The sequence below is a fragment of the Podarcis pityusensis genome (assembly GCF_964106645.2).
Source record: "Podarcis pityusensis genome assembly, chromosome: 14".
NCBI lineage: Eukaryota > Metazoa > Chordata > Lepidosauria > Squamata > Lacertidae > Podarcis > Podarcis pityusensis.
Genome location: NC_138039.1, coordinates 47,178,353 through 47,199,689, shown reverse-complemented (window position 1 = coordinate 47,199,689; position 21,337 = coordinate 47,178,353). Strand labels below are relative to the sequence as shown.

The 21,337-nt window shown below is 50.7% G+C and overlaps 1 protein-coding gene across 1 annotated transcript in view; it reads right to left on the bottom strand.

Annotated features, from left to right (window-relative positions):
• UNC13C (unc-13 homolog C) overlaps window positions 1-21,337 on the bottom strand; it is a 138,725-nt gene that overhangs the window by 101,557 nt on the left and 15,831 nt on the right. Inside the window, exons 3-4 of the mRNA XM_080980617.1 lie at window positions 10,355-10,377; window positions 9,716-9,777 (exon numbers count right to left, since the gene is read on the bottom strand). Coding sequence (XP_080836743.1) covers window positions 9,716-9,777; window positions 10,355-10,377 — 85 coding nt within the window. The remainder of the gene's footprint in view (window positions 1-9,715; window positions 9,778-10,354; window positions 10,378-21,337) is intronic.

The window sequence follows — 21,337 nt, the reverse complement described above, 5'->3', positions numbered from 1 at the left end:
CTTGCAAAAGCAAACAAGGGCTAGCTTCCTTCTATCCAACTCAAGCACAGGGAAAGCAGTGTAAAGAAATGCAAACAGGAACATGAAGGAAGTGCAAATCTCCCACCGCAATAGGGCAAGATCCAAGATCCAAAGCTGCTGCAGTCTTTTAAGCACCAACTGGTCAAATCAAAGGCATCCTTTTCCCCCACTGGCCCTCTGTTTCCCTCACTGGCTGTGCAGTCTTCATTTCCCTGACAAATATGCAACTTTATCAGCAAAGCAGAACCAGCTGGTGGGCTCCTATTTCGCAGCAGCACCAAGAACAGAGACTCTGCTGTGCTCCCTCCCCAGAGAATGACTGTCCATTCTGCAGTTTCCTAAGGGAGGGACACAGTCAGCAGGGAAGATGGCGCAAAGATGCCTTGATGCCTTGCCAAAACTGAGCTATGTTAAAAGTCCACTAACATGTGATAAAGTATTATTATTCCCTTACTGCTGCAAGCAAGCTGTTTTTTAAACAGTTCTCGCACAAGTATAATAGCAACAGCATAAGTTTGTCCCTAGACCAGACATCATTACTGAGAAGGGGCAACCTCCTGGACAAACATTGCCCCACAAAGGTGGTCAGCTATTGAACCTGGAGGAATTTGTCTCTCCTTTCCCGTTGCTCTTTCAGTCTGGGTTGGCTTCCGGATTTCGGAGGCTGCCAGGCAAGAGAGACCATCACTAGGCCCATGAACAGAACACTTCAAGGGTCTCTCTCTCTCTCTCACAAGCCACACCTCATGTCAAAGTCTGCTTCAAAAAACTTTGTTAAAAGAATTCTATGGTGTCATGAATAAAATGCACGTTCATAAGGGCACAAAGTAAACACACATACCGTATTTTTCGCTCTATAGGACGCACTTTTTCCCCTTCAAAAATGAAGGGGAAATGTGTGTGCGTCCTATGGAGCAAAGACGCCATAGCCCCGCGACCCTCTCCCGGCTGGAGAGGTGACACGCGGCTATGGAAGGAGCCTCTATAGCTGCGCGTCACCTCTCCAGCCGGGAGAGAGCCCGCGGGGCAAAAGAAGCCCCCCGCGACCCTCTCCCGGCTGGAGAGGTGACGTGCAGCTATGGCTGGAGCCTCTATAGCTGCGCGTCACCTCTCCAGCCGGGAGAGAGCCCGCGGGGCAAAAGAAGCCCCCCGCGACCCTCTCCCGGCTGGAGAGGTGACGCGCAGCTATGGCAGGAGCCTCCATAGCCGCACGTCACCTCTCCAGCCGGGAGAGCGCGCACGGGGCAAAAGAAGCCCCCCGTGACCCTCTCCCGGCTGGAGAGGTGACACACGGCTATGGCAGAAGCCTCCATAGCTGTGCGTCACCTCTCCAGCCGGGAGAGCGCGCACGGGGCAAAAGAAGCCCCCCGTGACCCTCTCCCGGCTGGAGAGGTGACGCGCGGCTATGGCAGGAGCCTGTATAGCCGCGTGCCACCTCTCCAGCTGGGAGAGTGCGTGAGGGGCTAAAGAAGCCATAGCCCCGCGACCCTCTCCCAGCTGGAGAGGTGATGCGCGACTATGGCAGCAGCCTCTCCGCTGCTCCCTGATGTGCTCTTTGGGGCTGGTGGTGGGCTTCCCCCGCCAGCCCCAAAGAGCAGGTCGAAAGGAACCTGAAGCCTGGAGAGTGAGAGGGGTCGGTGCACACCGACCCCTCTCGCTCTCTAGGCTTCCAAGGTAGCCGCCTGAACAGCACCTTGTTTTAGAGCGGGAAAACAAGAGGGGGAAAATTCTCCCCCTCTCTGCACAGCGCCTCCTGCCGCTTTGCTGAAGGGGCGCTGGGCAGAGAGGGGGAGAGTTTTTTTTTCTTGTTCTCCCCTCTCTAAAACAAGGTGCGTCCTATTGTCCGGTGCGTCCTATGGTGCGAAAAATACGGTACGTAAGTGCATAAACCACATGTCTGAAATAGTACAGAGAGCAATGCAGCAGCCATGTTTGCCCTCTAGTCAATCTCAGGGACCCCCTCAAGTCACATAGCAGGAAATTCCTGATAGGTCACCCCTCTGCCACAAGTATCTGTTGAACAGCAAAGCTGACTTGTCAAAAGAGCAGATATCTATGTGTGAATGTAACAGATCCTTGACAATGGATTCTGGAGCCAAGGTATTCACCATTTCAAAAGGATGTCTCTAATGGGCCAAGAAGGTCAATTATCAGGCATCTTGATTGACAGATTTGTAAATAAGTTGGAGAGACATGAACTCTTGAGCATGATCTGATTTACATGTACAACTCATTTTGTAATGTATCTATGACATTTCTGGTGGTCTATCCCAAGGGTTTAAAAATTGTAACACACTTTTGTTCTGGGCCCCTCATCTCCTTGCAGGGAGACGGTTGCAACAGACCAATGAAGATCAACAGTTTGCCTTGCCTCCTTGGTAGCCCCCAATTGAGTCTCTGACCAACGGCAGACCTCAAGGGACCCAGAGTCCCTTGATGGGGAGTTGGGCTGTAAAAGCCAACCTCAACCTTCTTACAACAACTTCAACTTTGTCTCCTGAAATGCCAGGGATGATGCATTCAAGAATTGGGGTTAACCCTGCTCCGGTACAAGGATGCTGCTGGCATATCTGAACCACCCTGTAATGATGGCCGATGACATCCCCTATAAGAGAACTAGCACCAAGGGAGGGAGAAAGGGTAGAGAGGGTCCTGTGAAGAAGCTCAGATCTTGGAATGGCCACCACTTCTTATAGTGCCACTTCTCCCAGGAAGTCTCATGAAATGGCCAGCGCTCTCCTGGGGTCTCCATGAGACCTGACATCAGCCAGACAATACATAAAGGCATGTAGCCAATCAGATCTGGTTATGGGATGATGCCGGCATGCCACATTGAATGAGAAAAATGCCTCCTCAGTGCAAAAGGGCAAACATCACCACCTTGTTTGGCAGCCCCTCCATCCCAAAACCATTTGACGCAGGGCCCGAATTTTTCATGAAACTCCCTCCCCTCAGTTTTGGCTCAATCCTGCAAACAACTACAACAACAACAAACAAAACAAATAAAAGGCCACCCATCAAGATTTCCACCTAAATCATAATTCAGATTATATCAGGCGGAGTAATTTTAATGTTAGTGCAGAAGTGGAAGAAACACTAAGCCCTGCAAAAGACGGCAGGATGGAATTATACAGAAGAGCCTATATTAAAATGCCATGACAGAGACTGCTTAACTGTCTTTCCAAAGGGGATTAAAGAAGCTTTAATAGCAAGCAAAAATATCAGTCCAATTCCTCTGCAGCGGAGCAGTCATTATCGCCTCCCATCATGGAGGCTCCACCGAGGGGATGGGCCGGATGGGTCCGGGAGTGAGAAGCCAGCGGGCGCTCAGAGCCAGTGGGCTGCTCATGCCATAGGAAAATGCGGGGCAGGGGAGGGAGGAACCGGGTTTGCTTAAATCCACTCATCTCTTCTGCTCCCCATTTGCATCTTTATTAGCACAGCTAATGCTGGGATTATCCTGTGTAACTTTATGATGCTGTCACATGGGATGCTGAGTGGCTGCCAACCACCTGCTGCTCAGAGGACCTTCTGGGACCATCCAGGCTGGGGCTGGGGAAGGGCCAGCGGGACACGCTCCTTGGCCAGCCGTCCTTTGCCCTGGGCAGCCTTGCAGAAAACCAAAGTGAGCTGGCTAATTGCACCTGTCTGCACTGCCATCTCTCAAGGTGAAAAGGGAGAGGCCCCAGGCGCCTAGGACTCCCCAGCTTTCCTGGATCACTATTCTGCCACACAAGGCAAGGGATTGTGGGCTCCATCCTTCCCCAAGTTATAAAGCTTTGGTTTCAAAGAAATCATGCTTCTAATGTCCAGTCATTGTTCTATAAAGAGCTGGTTCTCCCGCAGACACCTGCCCCAGGAGACTGATCCCCATGTCACTTGGACAAGACTGAGCAGACCCTTTGGGCCTCCAGATTTACAGCCAAGTGGTAAAGAGGGTTTTACATGCAGCTTGGCATATTTATTTCTTCCATTTCCAAAGTGCCCTTCATCCAGGCCACTTTGTAAAACTCAGTTCAAACAGTACTTCCAATAAAAGCCATTTTAAAACTTAACGATTACAGGAAAGCCACATTCCAAACCCGCAGAAAGCAGAAAGGAAACATCAATACGTTGGCCTAAAACTACCCGACCAATGTGAAAGGCAACAAGGCAACAATCTACCCTCCCTTTGCTCCTGTGAATCGCAACATGGTGTTGGGATCCTGTCACCTTGCTGCCGCACTCTGCTTTCTACATCCCTCTGCTCGGAGAACTGTCCATTTATTCCAACTCTCTGCTTCCTGCTACTGAACCAGCTCCTGATCCACAAGAGGATTTTTACCAATCCCCTTATTTTTTGGAAAGTATCCTCTTTTGAATACAGTCATACCTCAGGTCACAGCTGCTTCAGGTGCGTTTTTTTGGGTTGCGGACTGCCGAAACCCGGAAGTACCGGAATGGGTTACTTCCGGGTTTCAGCAATCGCGCTTTGCACATGCGCAGAAGTGCCAAATCGCAACCCACACGTGAGCAGACGCGGGTTGTGAACGCTGCGGGTTATGAACGTGCATGGATCACGTTTGCAACCCGAGCGTCCACTGTACAATCCATAAATGCACTTCAGATGAGCTGGTGGGTGCCATCCCACTCGCCTCTGTGCATTTGCAGTGATGTGGCATCTGCCCAGTCCTCCAAAGGGTGCTTTGAGCTCAGCACTGTTTCCCACCCATGATCTGCCAGGTTCCTCACCAAGCGAAGCCCACAAGCTAAGCACATAGACCTCCTCCACTTTCTCCGCACCTAGCAACTGGTACTCAGGGGCACAGAGTACTGCTGATCACAGAGAAAACTTGCAGCAATCACAGCAATAGCTGTGGAGAGATCACCTTCTCCTCCTCCTTCATGCTTGTGGGGCCGCACTGTGGTCTAAACCACAGAGCCTAGGGCTTGCTGATCAGGAGGTCGGTGGTTCAAATCCCCGCAACGGGATTAACTCCCGTTGCTCGGTCCCAGCTCCTGCCCACCTAGCAGTTCAAAAGCACTCCAAAAAGTGCAAGTAGATAAATAGGTACCACTCTGGCGGGAAGGTAAACAGCATTTCCATGCGCTGCTTTGGTTCGCCAGAAGCGGCTTAGTCATGCAACCATTTCATAACAAAGCTCAATGCAAAATTCTTGATGTATGATACCCGATCTGTTGCCGCGATAATCATGGCCAACAAGCTCACCTCTTCATGAGCTCACCCTGGATGAAGAAGAGGTGGGTTTTAAATTGATACCTAAAACTAAATCGTTTCTGTAACAGGCCTAGTCTGGGAAGTTCAGGTGCCACCACCCAGAAGGCCCCTCTCCTGACTAGCCAAAGGGCAGACTTCACCTTGGTATGGAATAACAAAAGCAGCCTCCGTGGTAGAGTTAGAGAGCCTGGGCAGGCTAGTGGAGGAAAATTCCCAGGTTGTATGTTGTTTGGGGCCTTGCATGCCACTCTCTCAGCAGCAGCATAGGAAGGCACAAAACACAATGGGAAAATGGTCAATAATATTTCTAACGAATTAGAGAAATTGAGTTAAGATGAAGGAAAAAGGGATTGATAATGGAAACCAGGGAAGGATGGTAGGAAGTCAAGGGATTCTGAGACTCCTAAATGTGAAGGTGAGGGATATGTTTAAATTGAAATTTGTTATGTAAAATCTAATAAAAATATTTATTTTAAAAAAGGAAGGCCTCAGAGCAAGACATAGGGCTTATTCATACTTATGTTTTGCCCCTTTCTTTCCAGGCAGAGGCCTGCACTTTAACCCTCCATGTCCAAGCTCCCCCCTCCCCGAACTTTCCCCGCAAAAACCTACTCTTTAAAACTGAATCGGAGCAAATGTAAATTCAGAGAAAGTTCTGGAGCACAAAAAGGGCACTCAGACATGGAGGCAGCGGCGTAGCGTGGGTTGTCAGCACCCGGGGCAAGGCAAGTAATTTGCGCCCCCTAACCCCTAACCTGCCGCCGCTGCCAGCTTCTTCTTGCTGCTGCCTGGTCTGGTCTGGTGTGGTTCTCTCCTGCGCTCAGCGCTGCGCTGGGCGGCCGCTGAACTGTCCCTCCCCCAGATAGTCCCTCGCTCTCTCTCCGCACCGCACGCCTGGCACCCACCCCCTCCACAGTGGGCGGTGACCCAGCGGCTCGGATCGGATTCGCACAGCCAGCATTGCAGTGAGAGAGAGTGAGTGAGCCAGGTAGGGGCAGAGAGCTGCGAGTGCGAGCACGCCCCCCCCAGATGTTGCGCCCGGTGCGGCCGGCCCCCCCTGCACCCCCCACGCTACGCCACTGCATGGAGGAAAGGTAAGTGTGGATAATTGCATACAGTATTGGCTTATTTGGAGATCACAGATATCCTGGACACACCATTCTGTGTCTTCGAGTGTTAATGGGCTCATAACCTAGCTTGATTTCCCACTTGGTCAAGCAAAATTTCTGTTTCAATTGGAAGGCTGAAAGAGCCATGTATAACACTTTGCAACAAAACAGACTGACTTCCTGTGCTGGTTGATTTGAGTCCAAGCAAGCAAGCAAGCAAGCAAGCATTGTGGGATGTTCCCAAGGTGGTAGAGGAACACGACTGCTGGGACTATCTAGGATTGGGATATGGCAACCTTTCAAGATGTAAAATAAGCCTAGAGCTGGAGTGCCACTTCTACCTTGCCTGAGAATCTTTCCCCTGCTGTACTGGTGTGGAGTCGCAGAATGTTCACAAATACTCCAACTATCTAGGATGAACATGCTCCAAATTGCTACCTTGTTAAAAAGTGCAGGGTTCAAAAAAGAAGTGGAAACTCAGTCTGCTGTGGGGTATGGGGTCACTTGCAAAGAGCCTGAGGGCCAGAACAGGCCCTGAAGCCAAGTGGTTCAGAATCAGAAGGGCTGCAGGACGTTGAGCAGAATGGGCTCAGCTCAAGTGCTGTATGCAAGCGATGGAAAGCAGAGTGCCACCATGTAAGCACGCCACAGGCTTAGCAAAACTAGCCCTCGCCAGGTCGCTGGTGCTGAGAGTGTCACGATTTTCCTGCCTCCCTCATGACCATCGCCTTGGACTCAGGGGATGGGTACAACGCAGCAAGGAAGAAGCCTTTATCCTCCCCCCCCAGCAGTCCGTTTGCCCTTCCCTTGCATTGCTGATGAGCTGTAGCTTGAAACAAAGTCTGTGCTCCTTAATGGACCGCTGTAGAGAAATTATTTCTGCAGAAGATCCAGCCTGTCCCTCTTTCAGCTGTGTTTACATTTGCTCACGATATTTATCCCTTCAAAGAGTTCATAGGAACGCACAAACAAGCCTTGCAAAACACAAGGAAGCAAAGGAAAGAACTGATAAACAAACAGATCAGCAGAGAAACAGATTTTTAAAAGCCAGTAGTGTGAAAATACCATGGCATTAAATACCCTCCACCTCCCCTCCACTGGCCACCGCAGAGAGCGATAGAAGTCAGGCCTACAAAGGGAAAGGCCTCTCCCAAAAGGAACTTTTTCATCTCTTGCCAGAAGGCGGGTGAGGAGGGGGCTGTGGGGGTCTAGAGTCCCAGGGTCTTGGCACAGCAACTCCCCCCGCCATTCCTATCAAACAAAGCAATGCCTCTTAATTCTACAGCACAATCCTATCTACATGTCTACTCAAAAGTAAGCCCTGGTGAGTTTAATGGGACTTGTTCTTGGTTAAAGGTAAAGCTACCCCTGACCGTTAGGTCCAGTCACGGACGACTCTGGGGTTGCGCGCTCATCTCGCTCTATAGGCCGAGGGAGCCAGCGTTTGTCCGCAGACAGCTTCCGGATCATGTGGCCAGCATGACTAAACCGCTTCTGGCAAACCAGAGCAGCGCACAGAAACACCGTTTACCTTCCCGCCGGAGCGGTACCTATTTATCTACTTGCACTTGACATGCTTTTGAACTGCTAGGTGGGCAGGAGCTGGGACCGAACAACGGGAGCTCACCCCGTTGCGGGGATTCGAACCACCGACCTTCTGATCGGCAAGCCCTAGGCTCTGTGGTTTAGACCACAGCGCCATCCACGCCCCTTACTCTCGGTTAGGTGTGTCCTTTAACTGACACTGTTGACAGAGAAGCTAAAAAGACCACGAGTGAAATGGTCACGCCTGTGCTTTTCTCGGTCAAATTTGCTTTTGTTTAAATCGATGGGGTCTAGAGGGAGGAGTGCAGTTTGTTCGAGGAGAAAAGGGTGGCACTGCTACCCTGTGCCCAAGGGTCCCCACTGAAATGGGGCAAACAACAAGCTGCCAAAACCCAAATTGCTGTTTGTTCCGATTCAGTTTTAAAGAGCAGGTTTTCCAGGGGAAAGCAGCTTGCGGGCAGGGGGAGTGCTCAGGTGCAAACCGGGAAAATGTGGAGCTGTGCCTGGAAAGCGTGGGGCAAAAAGCAAGTGTGGATCAGCCCACAGGCTCACAGCTTAAAGCAGCTTTTCAACCAACTTGAAGGAAACACTCATTTCTCTGCTTTATAATCTCCTCCTGTTTTCATGCTGTCAAATCAGCTGCATCAGACTTCGAACCCTGCAGGACGGAGCATCTGAATGGTGAGTGATCTGACTGCAACATTAAAAGTTTCTGAGAAGGTGGAGCAGGAGAAGGAGAGATGGAGACAGCAATCTAATGCAATCCAATCTCCCCTTCCCACCCACAGGAAACAAGATCTATAACACAAAAGAGTGTACAAAACTCATTCAATATTCCATCACATACGAAAAAGGAGGCAGCGCAGAAACACCCCCAGTGACCCCCAGCAGCTGATGCAAACTCAAAGACATCTATCATCCCCCTAAGCGGCACAGCCTGCAAAACGTCGCCACAGCCATATTTCCACATATCCTGGGCAGACCACATTGTACGTGTGCGTGAACCAGGAGCTACTAGACCTCAGCCATGCTCTGAAGTCATAAAACGACCACCTGTCGTTTGAGCAGCTGGAAGGAAAGAGGCATGGCTCAAGGTGCTTTCTGAGTCCACATTAGTTCCAGTGTGTCAGCAAGATCTTGTTTGGAAAGTGCCGGTTGACAGAGCATTTTGGGGCATTGAGCTGCTCCCTTCCTCTTAACTGGCAGCATGCCGTGAAGCAAACGTCAACAGAACCGTCCTCTGAAGGGGCTGCCATGCACTTGTATGTGCCAGTGATGGTGCCTCTCGCACTGAAAGGGATCTGGCTCCTTCACAGCCGGATGGAGCCAGACATCCAAAGCAGAGCCAAGGGGACACAGCAAAGGTGCAAGGAGGAAGCCTTGCCAGCCCAGCAAAGAGGGGAGTCCTCCAAGCAACTGCTCTGGAGGAAAGGCAACCAAGGGCTCACATACCACTTCCAGGCAGGATACAGAAGCAAACCTAACCACCCAAACCCATGACGACATGCTTTTGCTGCCTTCAGCATCAAGGCTTTGCCAGGGGACACACATCATGGGGGATCAATGGCTGAGCACCCTCCAATTCCCATCACCATCCCTGACCACTAGCTATTTTGTGGCTGCTGGGAGCTGGAGGCAAACCACTTCTGGAGCCCCAGCATTGTCTGAAGCCACCAGAGTCTTAGCCGTGGCCTCCCAAGAAATTTCTGATTTCTCTTCCTACCTTATGCAGAGCTGTGTATGCTTTTCTTGGGAACACAAACGCAAAGGACACAACACACTTGACACTCGCGCTCACGGTGCAGCTGCGCCCAATACTTACCCAGCAAAGGCTTGGATTGCAAGCTTGGAAGCGTCCAAAGACCCACCGCTGACTATGCGAGCCTTGAATGGGGAAGAAGGAAAATCTTGGTTACTCTGGGGGTGGGGTGAGCAGAGCGTGCCAGACACAGAAGACACCTAGGATGGAGTTGCTAAGCAGGGCCAGCTCCACGCCAAAGCTGAAGTCCTTCCCGTTTGAAAAGACAACAGAGCCACGTTCAGCATTTAGAGAGAAACCTCCGGCAGGGCGGCTGCTGGGGGTGCCCAGGAACCCCCCCGCAGGCAGTTTCCCTGCAAATCCTGGAGTGCAAGCAGGGGTGGGGGTTGGCAGCGGCCTAGGCGACAGGTTGCCACAGCAGGGCAGCAAAACTGGGAACCAGGTTTGACCGTAGCGGACCCCCGGAGCTGGCACAACTTATGAGGTCAGAGAATCACAACAGTGAGGGTTCACTCTGCATATCAATGGAAGGCATTTGGAAGACATCAACTGAGGAGGACAGACGAAGCATGGAAAGCTGGGGGAGGGGAAACATGCGCCATCTCACAACTCAAATGAAGGGACCAAACAGGTCAACTGAGTCACAAAACAAACAGTCCAACAAAAGACATGACCCTTTAAGGAAATAGGTGATTTTGGAACCTTTTCATCCACAGAACTGCTATCTGAAAGAGAATCGGGAAGAGGAGGAATAAAGGTTAGATCAAAGAGTCTCCAAGAAACTGTGCATAGCTCAGAGTGAACAGTTACAATCCTACCTAGAGCCTGGCCAGGCAGCCCTCACAGTCCTGGCTTTGCACTCTAGGGATGAAGCAAAGAGGAACAGATCAAGAAGAGAGGCTGGATGCCCCCACCCCAAGCCCAGGTGTGCGTTTTAGGCCCGGTAAGATCTGGACTGTGACTGAGTGGTGGTGCTGGGAAGCCAGCCCCACAGACTCAGGCCAGAGGAGGCTGCGACATCATTTGGGGCACTGCTCTCAGCAGGCAGCCTCACTGCTAGGCATGTCTCTGGGAGGGGGTGTTTGTGTGCCTCCCTTCCGGCACACAGTAGAAACAAGGCCCTTGCATCATTCTAACAAATCTGCTCAGAAATCTCACCAAGGAAAGCAGTGAGCATATGGCACTTCCAATTGTCTCTCACATTTCATGCTGCAAAATGAGCTCCACATTAGCACATTGTTCACCAATGCTATAAAAATATAAAGCTGTCAGAGAGAGAAACTAATCTTGCTGATGATTATCACATATTTCATCCTTCTCCTTCTCCGAAGAAGAAAAGCCACATTTGCTGAACTAGGTGGTTCTCCTTTGATCTGATCCACCTGCAGGGCTCCTCTTGAGTTCTTAGGAGTGTTGAAGTGACGTCTGCAGCGCAGCCTGTGTCTTTCAGACATGCAGATTCCCTAGTCCTCCAACATGTCCAAGTGGAGAGGCCACATTATTACTGTTATTATTTAGATTTCTTACTCGCCCTTCACCGTGAGGTCCAAAGGTGGGTTACACCAATTTAAACATACAAAATTAAAATCAGTTAAAGCAAATTACACCCAAGAGAACAGGGCATGCTTGACAGTATTTCTCTCAGGTGTCAATGACACATGTTGCCGAGAGCTTAGGAGGGAAGCTGGACCACTCCAGCAGTAACAAGCACAGGGGCTGCCCCATCCTCCAACACCCCCAAAGGTGGCCACAGGTCGCCTCTCTAGCTGGCTGCTGAGAGGAGTCACCTGTTGCTCAGAGACCACCTGAGCCAAGAGACTCAACATTCTTTTGCTCCTAATCCTGCAACCAAGGGCTTAGCCACACTGACCTTTAGTGCTCAATTGGAGTAAACGTCAAACCGTGTTTCCTGCGTATTGCCGTTTGCTCTGATTGAACTTTAAAGAGCAAGTTTTCATGGGGAAAGTTCCATAGCAAAAAAAAGGGGCGTTCAAACATGGAGCTTTAAAGCACGGACAGTGCCTGGAAAGAGCAGAGGAAAGGTAACTGTGGATATGCCCTCAATGTTTTATTTTCCTTTTGCACCCTCACTGCTGTTTCCCCCTTCACCTTTTTACAGCCCCCTTAAATAAAATGCTTGACCAGACTTCTTGGCTGCAATGCTTTCTCTTTTCTGTGTTTCTCAGAACACTTGGACAATACCTGCTGCTTTTGGAGAGGAGGGGGGCTGAAGCTGTCAGGCAGGAATTTGGCAGGCAGCCCCCTACTCTAAGTAGATCAGTGCAAGGCAGCAACCCAACACCAAAAAGGGAGAGAAGGAAGGTCATCTGCTGCCACAGCTGCTGGGTTGGCACCAGAGTTAAAATTCACCAAGCTTCACATCCTCTTAATCATGGTGGCACCATCCAAATTAGGGATAACCAGTGGGGCGGAGTCCAATAACATCTGAAAGGCAGCTCCCGTCATTCTTGGTTGGCCATTGGCTATGCTGGATGCTGAACATTCAACATCAGTTGGAGGACCACAGGCTCCCCATCTCTGCCATCAAGACTAGAGCAAGCATTGAAGAACTGGAACCCAGTCGGACCCATTGGCCTCTGAATGGCCCTGATGCATTGGTCAGCACCTGGAGTAGCCAGCAGTGTAGCCTCCAGATGTTCTCCTTGGACCACAATTCCCATCATCCCTGACAATTGGCCTTGCTGGCCACAGGTTCCCCCACCCCGTCTGTATGGTCTTGCGGCCCTGTAGCAAAGGAGGTGACCAAAAGTTTCATGTCTTCTTGCCATTTTGCTACCAGAGAAGCCCTGGCGTGCAAGAGAACTGAGGAAGAGGGTGTGAGTCTGCTCTTGTTGCATCGGGTCACCTGCATGCCAGGACACTGGATTCAGCATCCCTCACTCGCTCAGGCAGTGAAATGCCAATCACACTCTTTTACTGTCTTTGCGGACATGCTGTGTGAATCACACAGTCAAAAGGTAAGCAGCGATGAGGCCCCAACCGCCTCTGGAGAGCACAGTCTGAGCCGGGCTGTGAAGAGAGGCAGTCTCTAGCCACGTCCGTAGTGGCGGCGGCTCTGCTTTGTCCATCCGCTGCGATCGAGGAAATTGCTGCAGCTGAATTCGTGTTCACATTAGTTACATTTGCACCCAGTGCCAAAGCTGCTTACCCTAGGCACCTAAGCCTTTAGCTCGGACCCTCAACCCTCCTGGTCTCCCCAGAGCCCTATCCCAAGGAGGTCAAATGGTCATCGCCTTTGGCGTGGGGAACCCCTGCTGCCCTGGTGTATGAAGCTGCCTACAGATCCGTCGGCTCTTACACCATGAGCCATTTAGTTTTAACTCTACAATGATAGCAGAAGATGACTTGTTTGGCTTCTGCTCTTGCAAGCAAATGAATCCTTACATTACAAGCAAATGACATGATGGAGAATGATAAAACATGAGCCTTTGTATAGGAGGAAGGAAAGCTGTAAGGCTGGGCTTTGTTACATGACTCCTGGTGGGCATCTCAGCACTGGGCAGCTGGTGAGGAGCATTCCACTACCTGCAAAACACACACTTCAATAGTGCAGGAAAAAGAGACTCCACTACATGGTGATTTATATGCTAGAGGAGGGAAAGCTTTGTATTAAAGACCCTTCTGAGTCAACAAAGTGCTGTCAATTTCATGCTATTTTCCTCCCGTATTTGGAAAATATTTTGCAAATCACTCACATCATGCTACAACTCTGTTTTTGCTCACATTCCAAAATGTTGTCCTCAAAATAGAGTGTCAGGCTGTGTGAATAAAAGGAAACCACCCCAGGCTTGAGATGGTCCTGCCCAGGGTAGGGGGCCCTTTTTGGTGGCAAAATCCTGCCCCCCATCCTGTCCCTTTCAGATGACCCAGCTTCTCTAGTCCTCCATCACACACGTGCTGTCAAGGATGCCATGCCTTCCCAATAAAACACAACTGCCTGTTGCTGGTCTTGAAAGCTGGGCAAGTCCAACAGCAGTTAACCACCCCATCCCACCTTTCCCAGGTGACAGCACCTTAGCTCTGCAAATATGCAGATGGGTTGGAGCCCACCTGCCTCAATGGTCTTAAAACTGGGCTACTGCCAACATAGAATTGCCTCTCACCCCCTCTTTGACCATCTGAGATGCTGAGTTACTTAATGCGAGGACGACTCTCATTTTGGTGAAGGAGTGCCCAGCAGCTTCTAGATCTACCTTCTAAACATTTTCTTTATTTTCTTAAAACACTCTTCTGCTTTCCCCCTTGTTGCTTCTTAAAACCTCATTTTTACAAACTTCTTAATGCTGGCTGTTGGGTTTCTTGGCTGTCTTTGTGCAAGCTCCAAGGGATGTTGCTGCATCCTGGGCTGAGACTGTCTGGCTTCATGATGCGTAAGGGAGGCAGGAGAGAAAAGCCAAGCACTTTGGGCACCGGTGAGAGGGGTGGAAGCTGGGTGCTCTCTGTCTCCTCCCACAAATACTGGCCTTGCACCACTGGGTTTCACATCCCCCCAAAGTGGGGTGGGGCGCAGCTGGGCTGCCACCTGCCAGCAGTTTTACTCCTCCCGTACCATGCCTGCCTCAATGGGGGAACGCTTTCCCAAGAACAGGGAAAGAAGCTGTGTGCATGAGAGAAGAGGGAGGAAGAAAGGAAGGAAGGAAGGAAGGAAGGAAGGAAGGAAGGAAGGAAGGAAGGGGACAAGTGGGAGCCAGAAGCTGAGCAAGCAGCCTGGCTATAGGACTGCCAAGCTATTTATTGGCATGTTGATTTTACACATACGCTTTCACAGAACGAGAAACAGTAACATTGCGTACACCCACGAGTCTTCATTTTGTCTTTTATAGATCTTGCACGTCTTTTTCGGTTGTCCCTATTTTTATGCCTCCTCCTGCTGTTTTCTCTGCCTCTGCTATGGTTGCCATATCTTAAAGAGCAAAAGAGAGGTCAGCCCAAGTCGCTGCCAGCCCGAGCCAAAGAAAGTGGTGTGCGGGTGTGGGTGTGTGAGGTCGACGTGCCTGTGTGCCTCTTTTCTTGGCTTGGGCTGGCAACAGCCGCAGCCACAGCCCAAAAATAACCACCTAAACCCAGACATTTCCTTTAAAATGTAAAAATCTGCCTGGATGGGCATGCTGGCCCCGAAAAAGAGGACATGTCCAGGTTTTCCGAGACATATGGCAACCCTAGCCTCTGCTTTATATTGTGGTGCAGATCTGGGATTACTGGATGGCGCTGAAGCCAGCCTGTCTCCAATAGGCAACCATGTTTGCTAAGTGGATGGACTGTGGCTTTCTCGCTTTTCCCCTTGCTTCAGGCTGCAAGGCTGGCAATCACACAGCTCAAGCACAGCTAGCTGGACCACCAAGCTGGAACTGACCGAGGCCGGCTGCTTGGTGTCCTCCAGGCTGGTGCCGTTGAAGCTGACAAGGAGGTGGCTTGTCAGTCCAGAATTATGCAAGCCAGAGAAGCCCCTTGTCATTTCACAGTGGTTTACAGCTAAGTACTTAATTTGCTTTTGCAATTGTGCCAGATGCTTCCTTAAGCTAAGTGTCAGCATGGAAGCTCTCTCCAGGATGGCATCTCAGGGCCTGGTAGTCACCCACAGAGTGGCCACTGGGCAGAACGACTGGGAGGAAAGGAGTCCCCGGACCCTCTTGTTAGAGTGCCCCCAAATGCTTCTCCCTTTCAGGGTCACTGCTGCCTAGTTGAAGCCACTGGATACTCTTCCCTCCCCAACCTTAATCATGGAACCCTGGAAGCTTGGCATCTGCCTAGGGTGGGATAAAGGTAAAGCGACCCCTGACTGTTAGGTCCAGTCGCGGATGACTCTGGGGTTGCAGTGCTCATCTCGCTTTATTGGCCAAGGAAGCCGGCGTACAGCTTCCGGGTCATGTGGCCAGCATGACTAAGCTGCTTCTGGCAAACCAGAGCAGCGCACGGAAATGCTGTTTACCTTCCCACTGGAGCGGTACCTATTTATCTACTTGCACTTCATGCTTTTCGAACTGCTATGTTGGCAGGAGCAGGGACTGAGCAACGGGAGCTCACCCCGTTGTGGGGATTCGAACCGCCAACCTTCTGATCGGCAAGCAAATCCCTTTGCTACTAGACCACAAGCAAACAGCCCTTTTCCTGGGACTGTCACCCCCAACATGACCAAAGGAGAAGTTGCACGTGTTGAAGATTCTCCCACTCTTCCCCCTCTTTGTGTTTTCCTATGAGGAAAATAAGCTGGTGGAAAATAAAATAAAGAGCTGACTTCCCTGGGTTGCAAGGAAGTCAGGATGGTTTAAAAACAGTGTTGTTGCTGTGAAGGCAACTGAGGCCTAAAGGCATGGATTGATAGCATTGCCCATTCCTTGGGGGGGGGTCTCCCCCCTCTCCTGTCGGTAGCTCAGATGCTTCCTCCCCAATCCTCTGTACTCTTCTTCCAAGCTGCCCAGGACCATCAACTAACTTGCAATACTTAATATGGGGGCAAAACCATGGGCATAAATCACACAGATGTATGGCAATAATTAAAACTCTTTCTCTTGGCCATGGAAATAAAGCCAATTCAATTACAATACCTTAATTACAGTGGAGGTGGTGGAATGATTAAAACGAGGAGGGAGGGGAGATGCAACTTAAGAGGTTGTGTCACCTCCCAAAAGTGACTGATCCATCAGCAAATGGGCTGTTGGGGGCGACGCCGTTCTTACGCAGGGCTTAACAAATATCTCACAGCGTTTAGAAACTATACTCAAGGCTTCCTGTGTAAAAGAACCATTACACTACAAATTACACGGTTTAATTGAGGGCACACACTGAAGAATTAGAGCGCTCACACAGGAGGACTTTGACTTAATTGGAGCTCCGCGGCCTGTAACTAGGAGCTGCGTAAGCAACAGAGAGAGAGAGAGAGAATTTGTATATGTGTATGTTTGTCTGGGAGAAGGGTAGAACCTTGTACAGAGCAAATTAACAGCCTGGCTCCTCCCTGCCTGGTTTGTCTAATGGCAAAAGCCATATCCTCCAACATTTCTCCAATGAAAATAAGGATGTCCCATTCCATAATGATCATTTTATTATTTATACCCTACATATCTTACTGGGTTGCCCCAGCCACCCTGGGCAGCTTCCAACATATAAAAAAAATAAAATAACAAAGCATTAAACATTAAAAAAAACTTCCCTATACAGGATTGCCTTCAGAGAGCTTGGGAGGCAAATAATTCCATCCCCTCCAACATTTCTCCAATGAAATTAGGGACAGCCTAAGGAATAGCAGGACATTCCAGGATCAAATCAGAAACCGGGATAGCTTCTCTAAATCAGGGACGTCCCTGGAAAGTAGGGACACTTGGAGGGTCTGAAATGCAAGCCTTCCAGGCAGGCCCTGTGTCACCTTTAATTATGGGGTAAATGAGCATTTCTGAGCAACTCTCAAGGCAGGGGGGAAAGAGAGTCCAGTAAGTTCCAGTTCTAGAAATTTTTATTCCAGAAGCTGCCAAGCTCCATTGCTGTCCCCCCCCCCAGCCCCCTGATTTCCCTGGAAGGGGGCAGCACAGAGCCCCCAAGTGCTCTCTGTAACTGTGGGTGCTGGGAGGGATCAGGGAGGGTCACAGGGGCAAGCAATTTGGAGTCCAACAATCTTTTAATTAGTGCCCAGTTGCTGGGAGGCAGTCAAAGTGGTAACGAGGGAGGCACCGAAATCAGTCATAACAACCCAAAGGAAACCATGCAGGAATAATGGATTCTAAAATTACCACTCCGCTGCAAACGTATTAAGGCGGATTTGCCTTGAGCACGTTCTGTTGCCCAGAGCAGACACGGAGAATATAACAACGTTCAGCGCTCAAAAGAGAATATTAAGGCTCACGCATCATAAGGAATGAATAGCACTTGTCTGATCCAGAGAAGGTCAGAGCAGAATTATGATTGGTTGATGGGAGAAATGAAAAACTGCTGCCAGCCTCTCCGGAGCAACAAGGCAGGAAAATTAGCCACAGTGCATGTCGGACTGCCCTGTGCCCACTCATAAGTGCCACTGAGCACCCGTCACCCCCCTTCTCCCCCCCTTTCCTCTTAAAAGTGGTGCAGGGAGTTGCATGGGGCTGGGTGGAGTATTTGCTGGTGCTCTACATTATGAAGGGTTTGCCAGGTGTTAAATGGGTGCCTGTCTGTTAAAGACGGGATCAAGGAGACGCCACCCCATGCCAACTCCCAAGGCAGGAGGGGCAAGAAGTGTCTTTTCCAAATGAGTCAGAGCCAATCGCCTGCTGGGCACAAAATTAGGGGGAATGGACTCATTCGCTGAGCCTCTGCAAAAGACAACTGGATCAGGAGACAACGTGCACCAGCCTCCTCTCCTGATCTGCTCCAGAGAAAAGGAAGGGGAAGAAGGGATGGACATTTCTGCACCCAGCCATGGCCCAAAGTACTCCCCGACTTCACATATTTCCAGCCTGTCTGAATAGGTGGAACGAACCAAGGAGAGCCCACCCCCAGGTTGGAGCAAAACAGTTACTGTGCCTTCTTTCCGCCAGCGTGTTTCAATGACAATCATCATAAAACTGCGCTCACTTTTGGAGCAAGAGGGCATGTGTGTCCCTTCCTCCAGGAAATCTTCCAGGAGGCCCAAGAAATTGCCAGGATTTGGTGTTACATCCCAGAGCCAGAGCCTTGCAGGATTCAACCATTTGTGGCTGTCTCCTTCTCAGTTACTAGGAAGACCGTGAAGCTTCTGTGCAGAGAAAACTCCGGCCAACCTTCTCTGCCGTGATCATCCACTGCAAGGAGGAAGGAGATGGGGCGGCCTTTGCAAAGGGGCCCAGAGCAAAAGCCCAGCCATTACCCCCCTCCCCGGCAAAAAGCTGCAGAGGCTGAATGTATTAATACATGGCCACATGAGGGCAAACCTGGAGCTCCGAATTAACAGCACACAACATATGGAGCAGAGATAGATGGGAGGTGCTCAGGAGCAGTGATGGATTGACAAATTCCCAGGTGCAAACATTGAGGGGCTGCTCTGTTATTTAGCATTTATGGGAGAGAGTGAGGAGGGGAGCGGGCCTTTACAGAAAGGGCTTTCCCCTTCCATGAAGAAGCACAACTGGCAAAGAACACTCTAGCAAACGGTGATCAATTCAAATGCTGCTGTTAATGCGGGGAGGCGCAAAAACTCTTGTTGCAGAAAAGGTCTTGAATTGGCCCCCCGACTCTCCAGCAGAGCCAAAAAGCATTTTAATTATCTGCGCAGAAAAGGCAGATCTCCAGCTCTGCCTCTCCTCCATCCCCCCCCAGGGCTAAATTAGTGAGAAAGTCACCCAGGCCGTGGAGCACATTTTCTTGGAATCAGCGAGAAGTGGTTTTGTAAGAGAGGGGGTTAGACAGGCATGGAGATCATCACAGTTGAGAGCAGCCTTTCCCAATCTGGTGCTCTCCCCCCCCCCCATGTTCTTGGGGCTCCTAGCTAATGGGAGTTGGAGCCCAGCAACAGCTGGAGTGCAGCGGGCTCTTGGGGGCTGTTCTGCAGGGAGACACAGGTGACCTTATGTGTTGGAGGGGAACGCGGAAAGCCCTGTGGCTTTAATAGGAGGCCCCATCCAGCAAACCCCAAAAGCACCAAGCAGCTGAAAAACCTTGCAGTGCAATTGCACAATCCCCATTTACTCCAAAGGGGGCTGTGCACCCACAATGCTTCCCTCCCTCCCAGCACACACACACACACACACACACACACACACACGCCTGACCTCCTTTTCACTTCCATTTCCACTCCAGCTGCTCTGCCAAATGCCTTTTTTAAGCTCAGGCATTATTTATCCGTAAACTACTATATGCGACATGAGCACAACATGCCACGATTACGGAAACGGCTCTTCAATGGCCCGGATCCTCTCGCTGCTTAAGGAAGAAGTGGGTTGCCTTATTTACACAGGGGGAGCCCAGAACTCAGATGCTTCTGACCTCCAGCCAAGACACAAAGATGCTTCTCCTCTGTCACGGTCTTTTCTTTGGGCACAGGAGTCACAGGCAGCGGACAAGCAGCCTGCACAGAGTCATGCCCGGGCACGGAAAGGGCAGCTCTAAGCTTGCCTCATTGCCGAGGCCTGCAACATTCACTGTTCAGAAGGGATCTGAAACAGGGGACTCTTCCATCATTGCTGATCTCAAGGCTACATTCAGGGTCCCCTGCCCCCTTCCTCTCTCTAGGTAACACCTTCCTTCCCCATCTAGGAAATGTTTTCCCCACCAGAGAGGCTCGACTGCCCCCTCCCCTGCAAATGCCTTTTCAGTACCAGGAAGAGACCTTGCCATCTCCCCCATGACCTGAGATGTTTTGAAGCTGCTGAATATTCTGCAACAGCCTTTTGCCGGTTGTTTAGTATTCATTTATTGTTTTGCTATCTTTGTTATAGGAACCATCCTAGAAATGTTTATTCAAAGCTGATATAGGAGCTCACATGAACACAGCACAGCCAAAGCCAGCTCCAAATTCCAGATGAGTCCAGCAGCCCCTGCCCGGCACAACCCCCACCCCAAACAGCAAGTCCACAAGATCGGCATGTCCAGCTGCAGCCATTCTCTGGTGCGGAGACCAAAATGCAAAGCCCAGAACTGTTGAGCCACAAGGGCCACAGGCTTTGACCTTATTTCCCCTGCAGCCGAGAGACCCAGGCACTCCTCCCATAGTACATCAGTGCTAGCCTGGCTCAGTCCAGTCCAGACACAGAGCTGGCAAGTCTAAATGCACTCAGAGCAGACCCTCTCGAGCTCAAAGCATCATAGGACCTCACCCCATGGGCCCATTTGCAAGGGAGATCCTGCCTCCCTTCAATTTGGAACCTGACTTGCTTAGACACCGCTCTGGATGACTCACTTCAGCCTCTGAGAGCCAACAGAAAATCGCTGCCCGCCAGAACCTCCCTCTGGCTCTGACCAGCTCTCTTGAGGACTGGCTGGCAAACAATCTCACACTTGGTGTTGATGCTTCCTTTCCTGTCTCTGCACAGCTCCTGAAAAAGCTACACATATTTTCAGGAGCCCCCAGAATCTCTACCTTGCCAAAGTGTTTTGCTAAATCAAAGCACCCTGGCTGCGGTAGTGGACTGGATGAGGGTCAATAAATTGAGCTTGACTTCTGGAAAGACAAAGGCCTTGTGGGTGAGTGGTTCCTGTGTCGAGGAGATGCGTCAACTGCACGGCACTTCATCTGAAGGAGCAGGAACGCAGTCTGGGGGAACACCTTTGTCCATCTCTGTCACTAGAGGTCCAAGAGACCTTTGGGGCCAGGAGAGCTTTCCACCAGCTCCAGCTGGAGCACCAGCTGCAAGCATTCCTGGACAGTGACAGCATCACCAGAGGGGTTTGTGCCTTGATAACTTCAGGACTTGATCACTCTGCCATGCTTTATGTGGGGCTGCCCTTGTAACTGGTGTTTAAATCCCTATATGGCCTAGGACCCTCATACTGACAGGACCGCCTCTCCTGGTATGTCCCACGGAGGACCTTACGGTCTTCAAACAAAAACATCTTGGAGGTCCCGGGCCACAGGGAGGTTAGGCTGGCCTCAACCAGAGCCAGGGCTTTTTCGGCTGTGGCCCCGATATGGTGGAACGCTCTGTCACAGGAGACTAGGGCCCTGTGGAACTTGACATCTTTCCGCAGGGCCTGCAAGACAGAGCTGTTCCACCAGGCCTTTGG